Source organism: Salvelinus fontinalis, chromosome 33 (assembly GCF_029448725.1).
Source record: "Salvelinus fontinalis isolate EN_2023a chromosome 33, ASM2944872v1, whole genome shotgun sequence".
Classification (NCBI taxonomy): Eukaryota; Metazoa; Chordata; class Actinopteri; order Salmoniformes; family Salmonidae; genus Salvelinus; species Salvelinus fontinalis.
The window spans coordinates 21,449,226-21,471,421 of NC_074697.1; the positions used below are offsets into that span (position 1 = coordinate 21,449,226).

At 46.0% G+C, this 22,196-nt stretch overlaps 1 protein-coding gene across 2 annotated transcripts in view; it reads right to left on the reverse strand.

Annotated features, from left to right (window-relative positions):
• The window catches only part of LOC129831803 (ephrin type-A receptor 4), a 189,493-nt gene that overhangs the window by 9,413 nt on the left and 157,884 nt on the right, over positions 1–22,196 (reverse strand). The window contains exons 6-15 of one of the 2 annotated variants that reach the window (XM_055895267.1): positions 14,485–14,609; positions 14,147–14,306; positions 13,328–13,439; positions 11,674–11,729; positions 11,122–11,235; positions 9,989–10,174; positions 1,221–1,282; positions 802–1,011; positions 515–664; positions 93–286 (exon numbers count right to left, since the gene is read on the reverse strand). In XM_055895267.1, the coding sequence (XP_055751242.1) occupies positions 93–286; positions 515–664; positions 802–1,011; positions 1,221–1,282; positions 9,989–10,174; positions 11,122–11,235; positions 11,674–11,729; positions 13,328–13,439; positions 14,147–14,306; positions 14,485–14,609 (1,369 nt within the window). Of the gene's footprint in view, positions 1–92; positions 287–514; positions 665–801; positions 1,012–1,220; positions 1,283–9,988; positions 10,175–11,121; positions 11,236–11,673; positions 11,733–13,327; positions 13,440–14,146; positions 14,307–14,484; positions 14,610–22,196 lie in introns of both variants that reach the window. The other variant, XM_055895266.1, reaches the window with a different exon arrangement.

The following is a 22,196-nucleotide window of genomic DNA, read 5'->3' on the forward strand; positions in this document are numbered from 1 at the left end:
CAGTTAATGTTGTATGGAAGTACAGTATATAAAACAGTACTGATTACACACATTACAATAATAGTGAATAAACGAAGAAATCTCTGTCTCACCGTGTGGTCTCTCCTCCAGTCCTCTTCAGGCTGTTGGGGTTCCGGATCAGTTTGTCCAGCATGTTGACGATCTGGCCAAACTTGGGCCTGTCGCCCCTCTCCCTCTGCCAGCAGTCCAGCATCAGCTGGTGCAGTGCCACGGGGCAGTCCATGGGCGGGGGAAGCCTGTACCCCTCATCTATGGCCTTGATCACCTGTGGGGAGAGAGGGCAGAGGTTAGAGGTTAGGGTTGATGGTAGACTGTGAGATAGATTACTCAGCCATCCTAATTACACTATAACAATGATGTTATTATAATTGAATAATAGGAAGTAATCATGAAAATTGTACAGCTGTAATTACATAGATAATATTTCTATAATGACATAACATCCTTATTATTTGACGTTTTAAACCTGAATGTGTTCTTACTGTAGACTTACATCCTGGTTACTCATGTCCCAATATGGGCGCTCCCCATATGACATCACTTCCCACATTACGATGCCGTAGCTCCACACGTCGCTGGCCGAGGTGAACTTCCTGTAGGCAATGGCCTCTGGGGCTGTCCAGCGAATGGGGATCTTCCCTCCCTGTGATTGACAGGTAACAGGCTGTTAGTATCGCTCACACTGTACCAACTACGTAGGTACATACAAGCATGAAAACGCTGAAATGTATTAACACTACAGCCACACACAAACTTGTGCACACACACACACACTTTTACCCTGGTGGTGTATGCAGCCTCGGGGTCGTCCTCCAGTACTCGTGACATGCCGAAGTCAGACACCTTACACACTAGGTTGCTGTTGACCAGGATGTTGCGAGCGGCCAGGTCTCTGTGGACGTAACTCATATCAGAAAGGTACTTCATGCCCGACGCGATGCCACGCAAGATGCCCACCAGCTGGATCACTGTGAAACGCCCGTCATTCTTCTAGAGAAGCAAACAAACAAATCAATGCATGTTAGGTAATGTTTGTATGCAGTGGCAGGATGGGATGATGCTAATCTTTATGACGTTGCTTGGCTGACATTCATTAAGAGGATAACAGCTGTAATAGTCACACCTAGAGTTCTGAACATTTGAAAGCAGACACATACCACACATCAAGTTGAGTACACAGACTGCATTGCATGACTTACCCTCAGAAATGCATCCAGAGAACCATTCTCCATGTACTCTGTGATAATCATCACTGGTTTACCTGAAGAAAGAGAGGGAGGGAGGGAGGGAGGGAGGGAGGGAGGGAGGGAGGGAGGGAGGGAGGAAATGAAAGGCAGATGATTATGGAGGTAAACAATGCACATCACTGTCCAAAGCAGCAGGAGAGCAGTGCTTCTCAGGGGTGTGTGTGTGTGTGGTGTGTGGTGTGTGTGTGGTGTGTAGTATGGTGTGTGGTGTGTTGGGAGGGCGTACACCATTCGTCTCAGTCTCGTAGTGATTCAATTAGTTCAGTGTAACAGTGTGTTCTGACGTCTCCTCCTTACTCTACACAGAGAAAGGGATCTCTACTGTAACATAACACCACCACCCCACTCACCCTCCCACACACACACACACACACACACACACACACACACACACACACACACACACACACACACACACACACACACACACACACACACACACACACACACACACACACACACACACACACACACACACACACACACACACACACACACACACACACACACACACACACAATCAAGTACACTAACACGCAAACCCGCAAGAAATGTGCACGTGATGTTACAACGCCTTCAGAAAGTTTTCACAGCCCTAGACTGTTTCCACATTTTGTTGTGTTACAGCCTGAATTTAAAATGGATTAAATGTAGACTTTTTTTGTCACTGGCCTGCACACAATACACCATAATGTCAAAGTGGAATTCGTATTTTTTATTGTTATGTTAACTAATTCATTTAAAATTAAAAGCTGAAATGTCTTGATTCAATAAGTATTCAACCCCTTTGTTATGGCAAGCCTAAATAAGTTCAGGAGTAAAAATGTGATTAACAAGTCACATAATAAGTTGCATGGACTCACTCTGTGTGTAAAATTATTTTTGAATGACTACCTCATCTCTGTAATCCACACATACAATTATCTGTAAGGTCCATCATTCGAGCAGTGCATTTCAAACACAGATTCAACCACAAAGACCAGGGAGGTTAACACCTCGCAGAGGAGGGCACCTATTGGTAGATGTGTAAAATGTTCCATAAAAAGCAGAAATTGAATATCCCTTTAGGCATGGTGAAGTTATTAATTATACTTTGGATCGTGTATCAATACATCCAGTCACTGCAAAGTTGCAGGTGTCCTTCCTAACTCAGATGCCAGAGAGGAAGAAACCGCTCAGGGATTTAACCATGAGGTCAATGGTGACTTTAAAACAGTTACAGAGTTTAATGGCTGTTAATGGTGGTTACTCCACAATACTAACCTAATTGACAGAGTGAAATGAAGGAGGCCTGTACAGAATAAAAACATTCCAAAACATGCATCCTGTTTGCAACAAGGCACTAAAGTAATACTGCAACAAGACACTAAAGTAATACTGCAACAAGATACTAAAGTAATACTGCAACAAGGCACTAAAGTAATACTGCAACAAGATACTAAAGTAATACTGCAACAAGACACTAAAGTAATACTGCAACAAGATACTAAAGTAATACTGCAACAAGACACTAAAGTAATACTGCAACAAGATACTAAAGTAATACTGCAACAAGGCACTAAAGTAATACTGCAACAAGATACTAAAGTAATACTGCAACAAGATACTAAAGTAATACTGCAACAAGACACTAAAGTAATACTGCAACAAGATACTAAAGTAATACTGCAACAAGATACTAAAGTAATACTGCAACAAGGCACTAAAGTAATACTGCAACAAGATACTAAAGTAATACTGCAACAAGATACTAAAGTAATACTGCAACAAGATACTAAAGTAATACTGCAACAAGGCACTAAAGTAATACTGCAACAAGATACTAAAGTAATACTGCAACAAGATACTAAAGTAATACTGCAACAAGACACTAAAGTAATACTGCAACAAGATACTAAAGTAATACTGCAACAAGGCACTAAAGTAATACTGCAACAAGGCACTAAAGTAATACTGCAACAAGATACTAAAGTAATACTGCAACAAGGCACTAAAGTAATACTGCAACAAGACACTGAAGTAATACTGCAACAAGGCACTAAAGTAATACTGCAACAAGACACTAAAGTAATACTGCAACAAGATACTAAAGTAATACTGCAACAAGGCACTAAAGTAATACTGCAACAAGGCACTAAAGTAATACTGCAACAAGATACTAAAGTAATACTGCAACAAGATACTAAAGTAATACTGCAACAAGGCACTAAAGTAATACTGCAACAAGATACTAAAGTAATACTGCAACAAGATACTAAAGTAATACTGCAACAAGACACTAAAGTAATACTGCAACAAGATACTAAAGTAATACTGCAACAAGGCACTAAAGTAATACTGCAACAAGGCACTAAAGTAATACTGCAACAAGATACTAAAGTAATACTGCAACAAGGCACTAAAGTAATACTGCAACAAGACACTGAAGTAATACTGCAACAAGGCACTAAAGTAATACTGCAACAAGACACTAAAGTAATACTGCAACAAGATACTAAAGTAATACTGCAACAAGGCACTAAAGTAATACTGCAACAAGGCACTAAAGTAATACTGCAACAAGATACTAAAGTAATACTGCAACAAGACACTGAAGTAATACCAAAAAAACTGTGGCAAAGCATTTACATTTTGGTCCTGAATACAAAGTGTTTGGAGCAAATCCAATATAACACATTACTGAGTACCACTTTCCATTTTTTCAAGCATAGTGGTGGCTGCATCATGTTATGGTTATACATGTAATTGTTGAGGACTGGAGAGGTTTTAAGGATTAAAAAAGAAACAGAATGGATCTAAGCACAGGCAAAATCTTAGAGGAAAACCTGAATCAGTCTGCTTTCCACCTGACACTAGGAGATTATTTCACCTTTCAGCAGGACAATGGCCTAAAACACATGGCCAAATCTACACTGGAGTTGCTTACCAAGAAAACAGTGAATGTTCCTGAGTGGCCGAGTTACAGTGTTGACTTAAATCTACTTGAAAATCTATGGTAAGACCTGAAAATGGTTGTGCAGCAATGATCAACAATCAATTTGACAGAGCTTGAAGAATTTTTAAAAGAATAATGGGCAAATGTTGCACAATCCAGGTGTGCAAAGCTCTTAGAGACTTACCCAGAATGACTCACAGTTGTAATCTCTGCCAAAGGTGCTTCTACAAATAATTGACTCAGGGGTGTGAGGGGTCTAAACTTGAAGTTCTCCAACTCTGCATTTGACTGGTCCGATTGTCAAGAGGCTGTCAGCAACGGCTCTGTGCGACATGTGATTGGCGCTCCATGACTTACAGGACTTCAGCAGCACCCCAAAGAGGATGTTGAGTTCAACTTGAGATGGGAGCCTCTTTGTCAACCATCTTTGTTCTGTTTTGTTCTCCCCTGCTGCCCCTGGGCTGTCGCTGATTGACAGCTCGCCAAACAAGTCCGAGAAGCGTCTGACCTATGACCCTCAGCTCGCCCCTTCTCAGCCCTGCCCTCTTCCTCCCAGCCTATTTGCATGCTAATGTCTTGTTTACTGATACGTCCCGTCGCCTTTGGTAATGAACTCTGGGCAGGGGCCTCGCCAATAGGCCAATTGTCACCTGTCCAAAAAAATGGCTAGGGATGGTAGAGGACAACGTATAAGAGAATGTTTGGATAACAATGAGGTAACGTTAGGGGAACGTTATTATAGAGAGCTGACGCTGGTGGGAGAACACAGAGGCCTGCTACTAACCCAACGTTAGGGGAACGTTATTATAGAGAGCTGACGCTGGTGGGAGAACACAAAGAGGCCTGCTACTAACCCAACGTTAGGGGAACGTTATTATAGAGAGCTGACGCTGGTGGGAGAACACAAAGAGGCCTGCTACTAACCCAACGTTAGGGGAACGTTATTATAGAGAGCTGACGCTGGTGGGAGAACACAAAGAGGCCTGCTACTAACCCAACGTTAGGGGAACGTTATTATAGAGAGCTGACGCTGGTGGGAGAACACAAAGAGGCCTGCTACTAACCCAACGTTAGGGGAACGTTATTATAGAGAGCTGACGCTGGTGGGAGAACACAAAGAGGCCTGCTACTAACCCAACGTTAGGGGGACGTTATTATAGAGAGCTGACGCTGGTGGGAGAACACAAAGAGGCCTGCTACTAACCCAACGTTAGGGGAACGTTATTATAGAGAGCTGACGCTGGTGGGAGAACACAAAGAGGCCTGCTACTAACCCAACGTTAGGGGAACGTTATTATAGAGAGCTGACGCTGGTGGGAGAACACAAAGAGGCCTGCTACTAACCCAACGTTAGGGGAACGTTATTATAGAGAGCTGACGCTGGTGGGAGAACACAAAGAGGCCTGCTACTAACCCAACGTTAGGGGAACGTTATTATAGAGAGCCGACGCTGGTGGGAGAACACAAGGAGGCCTGCTACTAACCCAACGTTAGGGGAACGTTATTATAGAGAGCTGACGCTGGTGGGAGAACACAAGGAGGCCTGCTACTAACCCAACGTTAGGGGAGGTTATTATAGCGAGCTGACGCTGGTGGGAGAACACAAAGAGGCCTGCTACTAACCCAACGTTAGGGGAACGTTATTATAGAGAGCTGACGCTGGTGGGAGAACACAAGGAGGCCTGCTACTAACCCAACGTTAGGGGAACGTTATTATAGAGAGCTGACGCTGGTGGGAGAACACAAGGAGGCCTGCTACTAACCCAACGTTAGGGGAGGTTATTATAGCGAGCTGACGCTGGTGGGAGAACACAAAGAGGCCTGCTACTAACCCAACGTTAGGGGAACGTTATTATAGAGAGCTGACGCTGGTGGGAGAACACAGAGGCCTGCTACTAACCCAACGTTAGGGGGACGTTATTATAGAGAGCTGACGCTGGTGGGAGAACACAAAGAGGCCTGCTACTAACCCAACGTTAGGGGAACGTTATTATAGAGAGCTGACGCTGGTGGGAGAACACAAAGAGGCCTGCTACTAACCCAACGTTAGGGGGACGTTATTATAGAGAGCTGACGCTGGTGGGAGAACACAAAGAGGCCTGCTACTAACCCAACGTTAGGGGAACGTTATTATAGAGAGCTGACGCTGGTGGGAGAACACAAAGAGGCCTGCTACTAACCCAACGTTAGGGGAACGTTATTATAGAGAGCTGACGCTGGTGGGAGAACACAAAGAGGCCTGCTACTAACCCAACGTTAGGGGGACGTTATTATAGAGAGCTGACGCTGGTGGGAGAACACAAAGAGGCCTGCTACTAACCCAACGTTAGGGGAACGTTATTATAGAGAGCTGACGCTGGTGGGAGAACACAAAGAGGCCTGCTACTAACCCAACGTTAGGGGAACGTTATTATAGAGAGCTGACGCTGGTGGGAGAACAAAAAGAGGCCTGCTACTAACCCAACGTTAGGGGAACGTTATTATAGAGAGCTGACGCTGGTGGGAGAACACAAAGAGGCCTGCTACTAACCCAACGTTAGGGGAGGTTATTATAGCGAGCTGACGCTGGTGGGAGAACACAAAGAGGCCTGCTACTAACCCAACGTTAGGGGAACGTTATTATAGAGAGCTGACGCTGGTGGGAGAACACAGAGGCCTGCTACTAACCCAACGTTAGGGGAACGTTATTATAGAGAGCTGACGCTGGTGGGAGAACACAAAGAGGCCTGCTACTAACCCAACGTTAGGGGAACGTTATTATAGAGAGCTGACGCTGGTGGGAGAACACAAAGAGGCCTGCTACTAACCCAACGTTAGGGGAACGTTATTATAGAGAGCTGACGCTGGTGGGAGAACACAAAGAGGCCTGCTACTAACCCAACGTTAGGGGAACGTTATTATAGAGAGCTGACGCTGGTGGGAGAACACACAGAGGCCTGCTACTAACCCAACGTTAGGGGAACGTTATTATAGAGAGCTGACGCTGGTGGGAGAACACAAAGAGGCCTGCTACTAACCCAACGTTAGGGGAACGTTATTATAGAGAGCTGACGCTGGTGGGAGAACACAAAGAGGCCTGCTACTAACCCAACGTTAGGGGGACGTTATTATAGAGAGCTGACGCTGGTGGGAGAACACAAAGAGGCCTGCTACTAACCCAACGTTAGGGGGACGTTATTATAGAGAGCTGACGCTGGTGGGAGAACACAAAGAGGCCTGCTACTAACCCAACGTTAGGGGAACGTTATTATAGAGAGCTGACGCTGGTGGGAGAACACAAAGAGGCCTGCTACTAACCCAACGTTAGGGGAACGTTATTATAGAGAGCTGACGCTGGTGGGAGAACACAAAGAGGCCTGCTACTAACCCAACGTTAGCGGAACGTTATTATAGAGAGCTGACGCTGGTGGGAGAACACAAAGAGGCCTGCTACTAACCCAACGTTAGGGGGACGTTATTATAGAGAGCTGACGCTGGTGGGAGAACACAAAGAGGCCTGCTACTAACCCTCACTGGAGCGTTCATTCTTTCCTTCTTTTTATAAAAGGATTCTTTCTAAATTAGCAGTGCTTACATTATGTATATGTGGGAATTTAAATGCGCCAGTTCCTAAAGGAAAGCTGGGAAGGCGCAAAGTGTTAACAACTCACGATGGACGGTTGTTAACTATGTCAGACTGACGCTAAGAAAAAATAAATACATGTCTAAGATGACAGGCTATACTGGCTCAGCTCTGAGTCTCTGATTTTAGCCTATTTATGTATTTAGTGCATATTTAGACTTTATCAATAATTAATAAGACTTAATTGGCCTCTTGGACATGCAGTGCTGCCGTACTGAGGCGAGATGGAAGTCCCTTTTAACTAGATTGGAATAGGGAGGGGAATTCAAATAATGGATTCTTAATAGATTCCACCGACACACTCAAGTGTGAAGGACTAATTGCTGAGAAACGGGTGTCAAGCTTTTTGTCATTACAAAGACGGGAGGAAGGGGAGAGGGAAGGAGAGGGGAATTGGATGCAGTCCTCCTTGCTTAAACTTTCTCTCTTTTTAAGTCTGTTTCCAGTCTGGTATCTCATTTACTCGTTCTCTTCATCTTCTCTGTGTCTGTTTGTCTTTCAGCCTCCCCTATGCTTTCTCAATCGTTCTACTCATGGTCACGACAAGATGTTTAGGGTTGGGGGTGTGAATTTTTTGTGCCTGCTGATGCGTATTTTGTGTCACTCCGCTCATACAGGAGTTGTAAAGACCTGGTGCACTATAATGTGGTAGCGGGGGGGGAAATTATCCCAATAACTTTTGTATTTTTTAAATATTTTTTTGTCATTTATCAGGGGGTCCTGCAACACCCTCAGCAACCCTACTTCCCACAGCTATGGTTCTAACCCCCACAATACCCCTCTCCTGCGCTCTCCTTCGCTCTCCTCTCTCCTAATCTTACACCCTCTCACATGTGTTATCCTCCTCTATATCTCATCCTTTCTCTTCTGCTCATCTCCTATTTCTATCCTTCCTTTATCTCTGATTCCCTTCTTTCCTCCCTATCCCTGCCTCTCTCTTTATCCCACTTCCTCCACCCCTCTCTTCTCAATTCAATTAAATTCTGTCTCTCCGTTGAGAGGTCTGATGTGTGATAAGTGATCAGGCCTGTGGTGTGAAATGGTTGTGTCATGTCAGGCTGTGGCTGTGCAGACTGAATGGCTGACTGTGATTGGTCTTATCTCCTAGAGAGGAGGACAGATGGGGCAGTCTGTCCATCTAACCAGCCAACAGCCAAGATAACTGGGACTCTGAGGTAACGCTCACACATACATGTACCTAATCAAAGGTGAACAGACACACATACATGTACCTAATCAAAGGTGAACAGACACACATACATGTACCTAATCAAAGGTGAACAGACACACATACATGTACCTAATCAAAGGTGAACAGACACACATACATGTACCTAATCAAAGGTGAACAGACACACATACATGTACCTAATCAAAGGTGAACAGACACACATACATGTACCTAATCAAAGGTGAACAGACACACATACATGTACCTAATCAAAGGTGAACAGACACACATTCATAGTAAAAGGCAATAAATAAAACGCTAAACCAGTATGACATCAATACAAACTCTCACGCTCAAACACACATGCACACAATGCACTACGAATTGAACACACAACTAGTTTCCCAAACGCACAACCCCCTCCCCCAACATGCACTCTAAACAACAGCGTCTGGTGTGGTGGCAGTACAGGGTCTGTCCTGCAGATAGGATATCACTCTCTAACCCCAAACACATTTACAGCTGACACCATGATTAATGAGCTAGCTACAGCGCAGAACACATTAACCCTGTAGCCGACCAGGACCAGACCTGTTCCATCTGGACTCCAACCACCTGGGGATTCCCAGGATGGGCTCCGTGTCCGGACCCACACCACTCCTCGCCCCTATCCAAGGCCCTCTGGGTAACCGGGCTGGGATGTGAACGATCCCCCCCTTCCGCCCTTGCTATCTCCAAACTCACCCACAACCACAGATTTACAGTCTTTATCGGAGCTTGTCCCTTTCAGGATTATTTAGTCACCTCATAGTTTATGTTTTCCATAGGTGAAATATAGAGTATATGATTGGTTCTCTATATTATAAGCTCCACAATACTTTGATTTACTCATATGTATTTACATTTACTCATATTTATTTAAATTATGCATTTTAAATCATTTTAAATTATTGTAACTTAGCTAAATACTCTCCAATCAGGAGCCTACTTACACTTGGTGACCACTCCCTCCAGGTGAATGATGTTTGGATGGTCAAATTGGCCCATGATGCTGGCCTCAGACAGGAAGTCCCGCCTCTGCTTGTCTGTGTATCCCGCCTTCAGGGTCTTAATGGCGACACAGATCTCCCTCCTTCCTGGCATCTTCAGACGACCACTGCACACCTCCCCAAACTCACCTGGAAGACAGATATACACACACCTTATTATAAAACACACACACACCTTATTATAAAACACACACACACCTTATTATAAAACACACACACACCTTATTATAAAACACACACATACCTTATTATAAAACACACACACACCTTATTATAAAACACACACACACCTTATTATAAAACACACACACACCTTATTATAAAACACACACACACCTTATTATAAAACACACACACACCTTATTATAAAACACACACACACCTTATTATAAAACACACACACACCTTATTATAAAACACACACACACCTTATTATAAAACACACACACACCTTATTATAAAACACACACACACCTTATTAGAAAACACACACACACCTTATTATAAAACACACACACACCTTATTATAAAACACACACACACCTTATTATAAAACACACACACACCTTATTATAAAACACACACACACCTTATTATAAAACACACACACACCTTATTATAAAACACACACACACCTTATTATAAAACGCACACACACCTTGTCAAACTCACAGGAAAATACATACCATACTTTTTCAAATTTTCAACATGGTGAAGAAAAGACCTAATAACAGGTACCACACACTTATTTTTAGTGGAGGGAGAAAAGGGAACAGATGGTGGTGGTAAAGGGGGCTGTACTTTAATCATTGATCGACCCCCTCTGATCCCCAATCCCTCCTCCTCAGTTGAGCAGAAAGAGAACAAGAGAGAGGGAAATGGCTATTGATTATTTTCTATTATTGGTCACCAGCTAACTTTTTGCACTGGCAGACAGGGGAAAACAGGAACATTATATTTCCCTCCCAAATCATTGTTTTCTCTATTGACCCAATGAGTCTGGCCAAATATTAGCAGTCTGACAGAACGGTCATGTTGACAGTGAAAGTATGGCCAATAATAAGTCTAGTCCGTACCGATGCCAATGACTTTCTCAATCTTGATACAGGAAGCGTCGATCTCCTTGGCAAACTCTCGGACAGCCTGGTTGGGGTCTTCGTAGGTGAAGGGATCTATGTATATCCTCACTCCTGAGAGAGAGGAGGAAAGGAGGGAAAAGGGACGTTTAATGCATTCTGACCAGCAGAGCTCCATCTGTTCCTCATTTTCCCCATGCTGTGGGCTATACTGCCATCCTCTCTTCTCCTTTATCCTTTAATTCCTCAACTTCTACATTAAAACATCCAATGTCTCTGTTAGATTGGTGTAATAACTCTTTTAAAAAATTATATGAATCTATTTATCTTCTCAATAGGTTCTCACTGGAAAACACTGTTGTAAATATTATATGGCATTACTTTTGGAATATACATTTCATACACACGTTTTACAAACATACTTTTTTATTACTCTATTAACCAATTTAATACTTTTTTTGGCGGCTCTTCTGGCAACGATTAAATAATGAATGGTGCTGCTCATCAGTGAACGTTGATACCAGCGTAGGATGAGTACAGTGAGTGGTCTACCTTGGTGTAGGTGTTTCTCTTCATCGGCATCCTGCTTGGCCTTACTGTACTTACTCCTTCTGGGGAGAAAAACAACATGGCCGACGTGGTTAGCTAGGTTCAGCAGCACAGAGATAGTCCATGGTGTTATTATTGATGTGTTCACTGGCTGTTTAAAACCACCAGATGTGCAGGACAATGTTACACTAATGACTTTAAAACATGACAATGTGCCTCTCTGTCATTTTAATGACTGCTAAACAGCTCTGTGAACCACGCTGAACACTACCCACCCACTCCTCCCCCACAGGATGGTCAAGACACAATGACAGACAGTTACCGTCAATGAATATGAATCAAAGATGGCCACCTGCTTGGCTGGGAGAGCCGCAATCACACACACAAACATCCGCCTCTCCATCGCCCACACTCTCTCATACATATAGAAGTGCGCAATCACACAGGAGTGCACATACACACACAGGCCAGCAAAAGACAGAGCGTGGTTAAAGTGTGAAGAGAGAGACCCCATCTGCATGTAATCACATCTGTGTGTCACTGCTTGTCCTGCTCTACTGCTCGCTGGTTACCGCCCTCTGATTGGGTCACCGCAAATCCACCTGCTCTCTCTGTCTCTCTGTCTCTCTGTCTCTCTGTCTCTCTGTCTCTCTGTCTCTCTGTCTCTCTGTCTCTCTGTCTGTCTGTCTGTCTGTCTGTCTGTCTGTCTGTCTGTCTGTCTGTCTGTCTGTCTGTCTGTCTGTCTGTCTGTCTGTCTGTCTGTCTGTCTGTCTGTCTGTCTGTCTGTCTGTCTGTCTGTCTGTCTGTCTGTCTCTCTCTCTCTCTCTCTCTCTCTCTCTCTCTCTCTCTCTCTCTCTCTCTCTCTCTCTCTCTCTCTCTCTCTCTCTCTCTCTCTCTCTCTCTCTCTCTCTCTCTCTCTCTCTCTCTCTCTCTCTCTCTCTCTCTCTCTCTCTCTCTCTCTCTCTCTCTCTCTCTCTCTGTCTCTCTGTCTGTCTGTCTGTCTGTCTGTCTGTCTCTCTCTCTCTCTCTCTCTGTCCGATCGTCCGTCTCTATCTCCCCCTCTACCTCTCTTCCTCTCTTCCACTCCCCCACTCTCTCTCCTTCTCTCCCTCTTTCCCGCTCTCTCTCCACAGGTCACAGTAACTAACTACCGCCCTGTATTACAGCCACAGCGAGATATAGAGGGATAGAGATGGAGGGAGGAGAGGGGGAGAGAGGAAAGAGGCGATGGAGTGGGAGAAGAGGAACGAGGGTCGCTGATTACATCTCTTCAGCTGTCACACCGTCAATCATGGGGCTGTGTGTGTGTGTGTGTGTGTGTGTGTGTGTGTGTGTGTGTGTGTGTGTGTGTGTGTGTGTGTGTGTGTGTGTGTGTGTGTGTCTGTGTCTGTGTGTGTGTCTGTGTGTGTGTCTGTGTGTGTGTGTGTGTGTGTGTGTGTGTGTGTGTGTGTGTGTGTGTGTGTGTGTGTGTGTGTGTGTGTGCGTGCGTGTGCGTGCGTGCACTTATCGCCAGCGTGTGACAGACACTTTTTCCAGCCTGACTATGCAGCTGCCAAGCAAGACATTCTCATCACGAAGGCAAGATGGAGAGAAAGAAAACAGAGAGGGAGAGAGTGAGAAAGGGAGAGAGAGAGAGCTGGGGGGATGAGAGTCTCACCTCCTGCTGATGACGAAGGCACTGATGAGGATGAGTAGGAGAACAACACTGCCCACCACAGATACCAGCAACACTGTGGAGTTAGTCCCATCTCCGATGATAGGAGCTGGAACTGAATATGGGACGGAGGGAGGGAGGGAGGGAGGGAGGGAGGGAGGGAGGGAGGGAGGGAGGGAGGGAGGGAGGGAGGGGAAAGAAGAGGAGAAGACAGGGGAGTGAACATTGAGAGGAATACAAATGCAGTGAGAAAGAGAGAGAAAAAGGAGAGGTAGAGAAAGAGTGGGTGGACAGAGACAGAGTAAAGTCAATATCATTCAGTCTGATCAGGTCCAGAGACGTAAAACCTACAGTACACGTTCCCCTCTCCCTTCCTCTCTCCCTCTGTGTGTGGCCCAGAGTATTTGTACCCGTTCCGTATCCTCCTTTGAGACACAATGCAGTACCATTCCACTGAGCAAAGAGCTGTGTGCTTTAACGTGTTATTGCCATGGGCCTCTATGTTAATCTCTACGTCACCACACAGACACCTCTTCTTAGAGGGATCCCAATGTTTCACTACAGGACAGAACAGAGTCATCCTGCCCACACTGTGTCTATCGCTATGTCACCACACAGACACCTCTTCTTAGAGGGATCCCAATGTTTCACTACAGGACAGAACAGAGTCACCCTGCCCACACTGTGTCTATCTCATTCATGTTCCGACATCTTAGAAGCTGTGAGAAAGATGTAAGTGGGTAGCTAGTGTCACTTCCTCTGTGTCACTGTGACATCATCACAGTGATTTGTGCGATGCTGTCAAGTCAGTGCTCCACTCACCAGAGTTGGTCATGAACTCGAAGGGAGCGCTGAACTCTCCATAGCCGGCGGCGGTGCGAGCGCGCACGTGGAACACGTAGGAAGTCAGAGGGGTCAGGCCTTTGATGTCAGTGTTCCTAGATGACGTCTTGATGATGCGATAACTCCTCTCATTCTGGTCCTGAAGGACAGAGAGTAAAGAGTTACGGTGGTTTCCTGGCATGTCACAGGTTCTTACTTCAGCTTCACCTTTTCAATGTTAATACAAATGGAGAATTCTCAACCTGTCAGGTTCAATGTTATTTTGAAGCCTGAGGAAAAAAACTGCATTTCCCAGAGAACTGCATTTCCCACCTCACCTTCTCGTAGTATTTGACTTCGTACTCCAAGATGACCCCGTTGGCTTTCTCAGGCTGCTGCCAGGCCAGGGAGATGGTGTGTCTGGTGATGTCCTTGGCCTGGATCGAGTTGACGGGAGACGGGGCTAGGGCCAAAAGAAAAGAAAAAAAGGGAGAGATTTTAGCATTGACCTTTCCTGTTGTTTTGACCATCTGATCCACTATGTCTGCTTCTTTCCTGTTGTTTTGACCATCTGATCCACTATGTCTGCTTCTTTCCTGTTGTTTTGACCATCTGATCCACTATGTCTGCTTCTTTCCTGTTGTTTTGACCATCTGATCCACTATGTCTGCTTCTTTCCTGTTGTTTTGACCATCTGATCCACTATGTCTGCTTCTTTCCTGTTGTTTTGACCATCTGATCCACTATGTCTGCTTCTTTCCTGTTGTTTTGACCATCTGATCCACTACGTCTGCTTCTTTCCTGTTGTTTTGACCATCTGATCCACTACGTCTGCTTCTTTCCTGTTGTTTTGACCATCTGATCCACTATGTCTGCTTCTTTCCTGTTGTTTTGACCATCTGATCCACTATGTCTGCTTCTTTCCTGTTGTTTTGACCATCTGATCCACTATGTCTGCTTCTTTCCTGTTGTTTTGACCATCTGATCCACTATGTCTGCTTCTTTCCTGTTGTTTTGACCATCTGATCCACTATGTCTGCTTCTTTCCTGTTGTTCTTTCTGAGAAAGTCTAACACCAGACCATGAGGCAATCAACTCTGTCTGTCAGCTTGGCTCCCAGTCAAAGGCACTGTATGGATAAATGACTAAGACTACAGCGTTACAGCTAAGGAGTCCAATGGTGAAGCGCTAATGCTAAGTCAAACAGCAAAACAACCCAATGGCTTCTCCACACAGCAGATGCTCCAAGCTAAGCTATCTCACTTCCTGTCCCACCAATTCTTCGGTCACCCTGGGAAACCACTACATTGCTATGACATCTCCCCCCCTGTTTAATTTACCTTGGCAAGTCAGTTAAGAACAAATTCTTATTTTTAATGAGGGCCTAGGAACTGCCTTGTTCAGGGGCAGAACAACAGATTTTTAGCTTGTCAGCTCGTGGACTCGATCTTGCAACCTTTCGGTTACTAGTCTAACGCTCTAACCACTAGGCCACCTGCCCGTCTTCAACAGAGCCAATCAATAGTTTTTTATTAAACATAGACAGAGATCATTATCTAAAGCCCATTCTACAGCAGCCCATGATGAGACAGTATTTCAACCAGCTGCTCTTTGTCTGTGTTACCGCTTCAACATGTGAAGGTTAAAACACAGCTCACACACACTCCCTCGCCACTCGCTCCAAAAATCAAACCTCTTTTTCAGAGACTGACAACACAAAAATTGGCTCAGAGTCAGGCACAGACGACACTACAAAGACACATCATCCATATGGATATCATTGTCTGTAAAAAAACATCCACTTACTGATAGAAAAGGACTGACAAATGCAGAAGCGGAGGCTACAAAACACCACAACACACTCAAGGACAGAGAAATACAATTATAGACAGAGGATCACACAGATAAACAGACAGGTAGGCAGAGCACACACACACACATAGTCAGGTAGGTAGAGTACACACACACACACACACACACATACACACACACACAGGTAGGTAGAGTACACACACACACACACACACACAGTCATGTAGGTAGAGTACACACACACACACACACACACACAGTCAGGTAGGTAGAGTACACACACACACACACACACACACAGTCAGGTAGGTAGAGTACACACACACACACACACACACACACACACACAGGTAGGCAGAGTACACACACACACACACACACACACACACACACACACACACACACACAGACAGGTAGGGAGAGTACACACACACACACACACACACACACACACACACACACACACACACACACACACACACACACACACACACACACACACACACACACACACACACACACACACACACACACACACACACACACACACATGTAGGTAGAGTACACACACACACATACACACACACACACACACAGGTAGGTAGAGTACACACACACACACACAGTCAGGTAGGTAGAGTACACACACACACACACACACAGTCAGGTAGGGAGAGTACACACACACACACACAGTCAGGTAGGGAGAGTACACACACACACACAGTCAGGTAGGGAGAGTACACACACACACAGTCAGGTAGGGAGAGTACACACACACACAGTCAGGTAGGTAGAGTACACACACACACACACAGTCAGGTAGGGAGAGTACACACACACACACAGTCAGGTAGGTAGAGTACACACAAACACAGTCAGGTAGGGAGAGTACACACACACACACAGTCAGGTGGGGAGAGTACACACAAACACAGTCAGGTAGGGAGAGTACACACACACACACAGTCAGGTAGGGAGAGTACACACAAACAGTCAGGTAGGGAGAGTACACACACACACACAGTCAGGTAGGGAGAGTACACACACACACACACAGTCAGGTAGGTAGAGTACACACACACACACAGTCAGGTAGGTAGAGTACACACACACAGTCAGGTAGGTAGAGTACACACACACACAGACACACACACACACACACACACACACAGTCAGGTAGGTAGAGTACACACACACACACACACACACACACAGTCAGGTAGGTAGAGTACACACACACACACACACACACACACACAGTCAGGTAGGGAGAGTACACACACACACAGTCAGGTAGGTAGAGTACACACACACACACACAGTCAGGTAGGTAGAGTACACACACACACACAGTCAGGTAGGGAGAGTACACACACACAGTCAGGTAGGTAGAGTACACACACACACAGACACACACACACACACACAGTCAGGTAGGTAGAGTACACACACACACACACAGTCAGGTAGGGAGAGTACACACACACACACACACAGTCAGGTAGGTAGAGTACACACACACACACACAGTCAGGTAGGTAGAGTACACACACACACACACAGTCAGGTAGGTAGAGTACACACACACACACACACAGTCAGGTAGGTAGAGTACACACACACACACAGTCAGGTAGGTAGAGTACACACACACACACAGTCAGGTAGGGAGAGTACACACACACACACACAGTCAGGTAGGTAGAGTACACACACACACACACACAGTCAGGTAGGTAGAGTACACACACACACACAGACACACACACACACACACACAGTCAGGTAGGTAGAGTACACACACACACACACACACACACAGTCAGGTAGGTAGAGTACACACACACACACACACACACACACACACACACACACACACACACACACACAGTCAGGTAGGGAGAGTACACACACACACACAGTCAGGTAGGTAGAGTACACACACACACACAGTCAGGTAGGTAGAGTACACACACACACACACACAGTCAGGTAGGTAGAGTACACACACACACACACACAGAGTCAGGTAGGGAGAGTACACACACACACAGTCAGGTAGGGAGAGTACACACACACACAGTCAGGTAGAGTACACACACACACACAGTCAGGTAGGGAGAGTACACACACACAGTCAGGTAGGTAGAGTACACACACACACACAGTCAGGTAGGTAGAGTACACACACACACACAGTCAGGTAGGTAGAGTACACACACACACACACAGTACAGTCACACGGACCCAGTCACACAGACCCAGTCACACACGGACCCAGTCACACACGGACCCAGTCACACACGGACCCAGTCACACACGGACCCAGTCACACAGACCCAGTCACACACGGACCCAGTCACACACGGACCCAGTCACACAGACCCAGTCACACACGGACCCAGTCACACAGACCCAGTCACACACGGACCCAGTCACAGACGGACCCAGTCACACACGGACCCAGTCACACACGGACCCAGTCACACACGGACCCAGTCACAGACGGACCCGGTCACAGACGGACCCAGTCACACACGGACCCAGTCACACAGACCCAGTCACACACGGACCCAGTCACACAGACCCAGTCACAGACGGACCCAGTCACACACGGACCCAGTCACAGACGGACCCAGTCACACAGACCCAGTCACACACGGACCCAGTCACACACGGACCCAGTCACACAGACCCAGTCACACACGGACCCAGTCACACACGGACCCAGTCACACACGGACCCAGTCACAGACGGACCCAGTCACACACGGACCCAGTCACACACAAACCCAGTCACACACGGACCCAGTCACACACGGACCCAGTCACACACGGACCCAGTCACACACGGACCCAGTCACACAGACGGACCCAGTCACACACGGACCCAGTCCCACCGACCCAGTCACAGACAGACCCAGCCACACAGACCCAGTCACACACGGACCCAGTCACACACGGACCCAGTCACACACGGACCCAGTCACACACGGACCCAGTCACACACGGACCCAGTCACACACGGACCCAGTCACACAGACTATTCTGAAACTCCACCATAGGCTAACTTATATTATCCTCACATCACTAAGCTAAAACACAAACGCAGGAAAAACGTTGTTGCCGGTGTTTGGGTAGCCTACAGTCTGCCATGTACAGTAAAGTTAGCTAGAGTAGGTCTACTGTAGAGGCTAAGTTCATCTCTGACGCGTGACTCTGGCTACTGTAACCTTGCTATCCTACACATTCTACCTGCTGCTGCCTTTTAAACAATTACACTGCTGTGATTAATGACACAACCCCCATTCTCGATTATGATTGAATTATCTGTGACGTTATATGCATTCTATTGCCCCTGACCAGTCCAGGAGTTACTGTCCCGGGAGGCTAGTGTTCACGCTAACGCTAACACAACAAGGCTTTTAGAGAGGGATTGAGTTCAACCAGACCTGGAATCCAAGCACCACCGATGGGTTTGGTTTCATTGGTGGGGTCGGTGGGGATTGGAGGGGGGCGATGGGTCAGGAACGTGGAAAGGGGGGTGTACAGACAGCTCTCGGAGTGAGCAGCGGTAAATAGATTTCCCTGGGTTGTGTCATCCTGCCGGTCAGGCTAAAGTGTTGCGTCTCTGTTAAACAATTAGAACTGTGCCCATTTGCAACCCTCAGATCAATCTTACTGGAGGACGCCTGGCAGCCAGACCGAATTTGAAGGGCCCCCCGGGGGTGGCCAGGGACACTCCCAACCAGCAAGAAACCCAAAGGGTCACCCTGCCCATTCCCCTTAGGTAATCCACACATCCATCTTTTCTCCAAAGATGACAGATATGGAGTTTTAATCGTGTTCTGGACCTCTTGTTGCTTTTTCCAAGGCTAATGTGAAGTTAAAGATGAGTGATTCTGTGAGTGGTTCCTTCTGAGGCTCCGTAAAGAGGAGGTGGAGGTTACAATGTAAGGACACACCCTCTACTATCAATCAAGTGTAAGAGGAGATAAAACACACACACATTCATGCATGTGAGCACACACACACACACAAAAACCCACACACATAACACACATGTAAGCCTACACTCACATACGTTGAGACTCTATCACACGCCAAACACCCGGCCAGGATCAAGCTAACACAGGCGAAGCAGGAGGTTAGAGATGTAACAGCAGGGCTAGATAATAACAGTGTAAACTAGCTGCCTGACCGGCACCTCTGTAGACTGACATGAATGTGGGGCAGATGTGTAATGTCTTACCGTCTCCTGAAAGCGTGGGCTAAAACGCTCCTGGAATACTAAGTGGAACAGCAATGAATATTCAGATCTCATTTCTCAATAATGTGCTCCAGAAACTCTTTCACAGCTCGCCCGCCGCAACACTCACACACACCCAAGCATGCATGCACGTGCACACACACACACACACACACACACACACAAAGTCATTATACCAACAGACAGATGTAAACACACATACTAACATTATCTCTCACAGACAGTGGAGAACTCAATGTCACACAGCAGCCCATGCATATATTAGCTAGCAGAGACACATTAGTTGGGAACGAGCAACACAGACAAACTGGGATTGGTTGAACGTTTGCTCCCTGGATGGATGGAAATGTCTGTGGGTAAGTTTGTTGAGCTAGCTACTTTTTGAGTCTGTATGTCACAGTGAGAAAGAGTTGGACCCTGTGAGTAAGTTACGCTCTTGAGTGAGTTAGTTTGTCAAACAGAGAGAGAGAAAGAGTGAATGAGTTTGTCTTTGTGAGCATGTTCGTTCTGAGGTATCCAGGTAACTGTGTTGTTGGGTGAATATGTGGTGGAATATGGTTTGCCATTAAAGAAACAAAGGCTGTGGAGAACATGTGGTCGATATATTGGAGTCTGGTTACCAGACACTTGATTTGCTGCCGCAGAGGAGACGTTTTTCAGGGCGTCGAGAAAACATTTCCCCACACGAGATCCGCAATAAAAGGTTTTCTTCCACCCACGTCCCCGTCTTCACATCATGTCTGATTCAGTATAGGGATGGAAACACACACACACACACACAATGACAAACACTTGCATGGCATGCACTAACTCACTACCTACACATTACACACACCAAGAATCACATTGAGACATACACACACACACAAACACACACACACACACACACTGCCAAACACACACACACACACAAGATGTAGACCAAAGACTCTGAATCTCATAAACTTTAAAAACATTCATTTACAGCCTGGGGTCGACACAAAGCTGGAGATCCTCCCAAAACCCTGACCGCCACCCCTCAACTCCACACACACACCTTTCTTAATCCAGAGGGGTGAAGGGATTACAGCCCGTCTGATTTACCAGGGGGGTTGTTCAGGGTGAAAGTAGGAATCTCTCCTTCCCTCTGCACTCTTCCCCACAGAAACATCAGCCTTGATCAAGGGCTTTTCACAGAGAATATCATAACACATCTATCATAATACATCTATCATAATATCATAACACATCAATCATAATACATCTATCATAATACATCTATCATAACACATCTATCATAACACATCTATCATAATAAATGAATAATCCACTGTGTCTGGATGGGGGATGATATAGAGAGAGGGTCAGCCACAGATGACTGTCTGGATGGGGGTGATATAGAGAGAGGGTCAGCCACAGATGACTTTCTGAATGGGGGTGATATAGAGAGAGGGTCAGCCACAGATGACTGTCTGGATGGGGTGATATAGAGAGAGGGTCAGCCACAGATGACTGTCTGGATGGGGGTGATATAGAGAGAGGGTCAGCCACAGATGACTGTCTGAATGGGGTGATACAGAGAGAGGGTCAGCCACAGATGACTGTCTGGATGGGGGTGATATAGAGAGAGGGTCAGCCACAGATGACTGTCTGAATGGGGGTGATATAGAGAGAGGGTCAGCCACAGATGACTGTCTGAATGGGGTGATACAGAGAGAGGGTCAGCCACAGATGACTGTCTGGATGGGGTGATATAGAGAGAGGGTCAGCCACAGATGACTGTCTGGATTGGGGTGATATAGAGAGAGGGACAGCCACAGATGACTGTCTAGATTGGGGTGATATAGGAAAATAGAAAGAGGGACAGCCGCAGATGACTGTCTGGATGGGGGTGATATAGAGAGAGTTACAGCCACACATGACTGTCTGGATGGGGGTGATATAGAGAGAGTTACAGCCACAGATGACTGTCTGGATTGAGTTGATA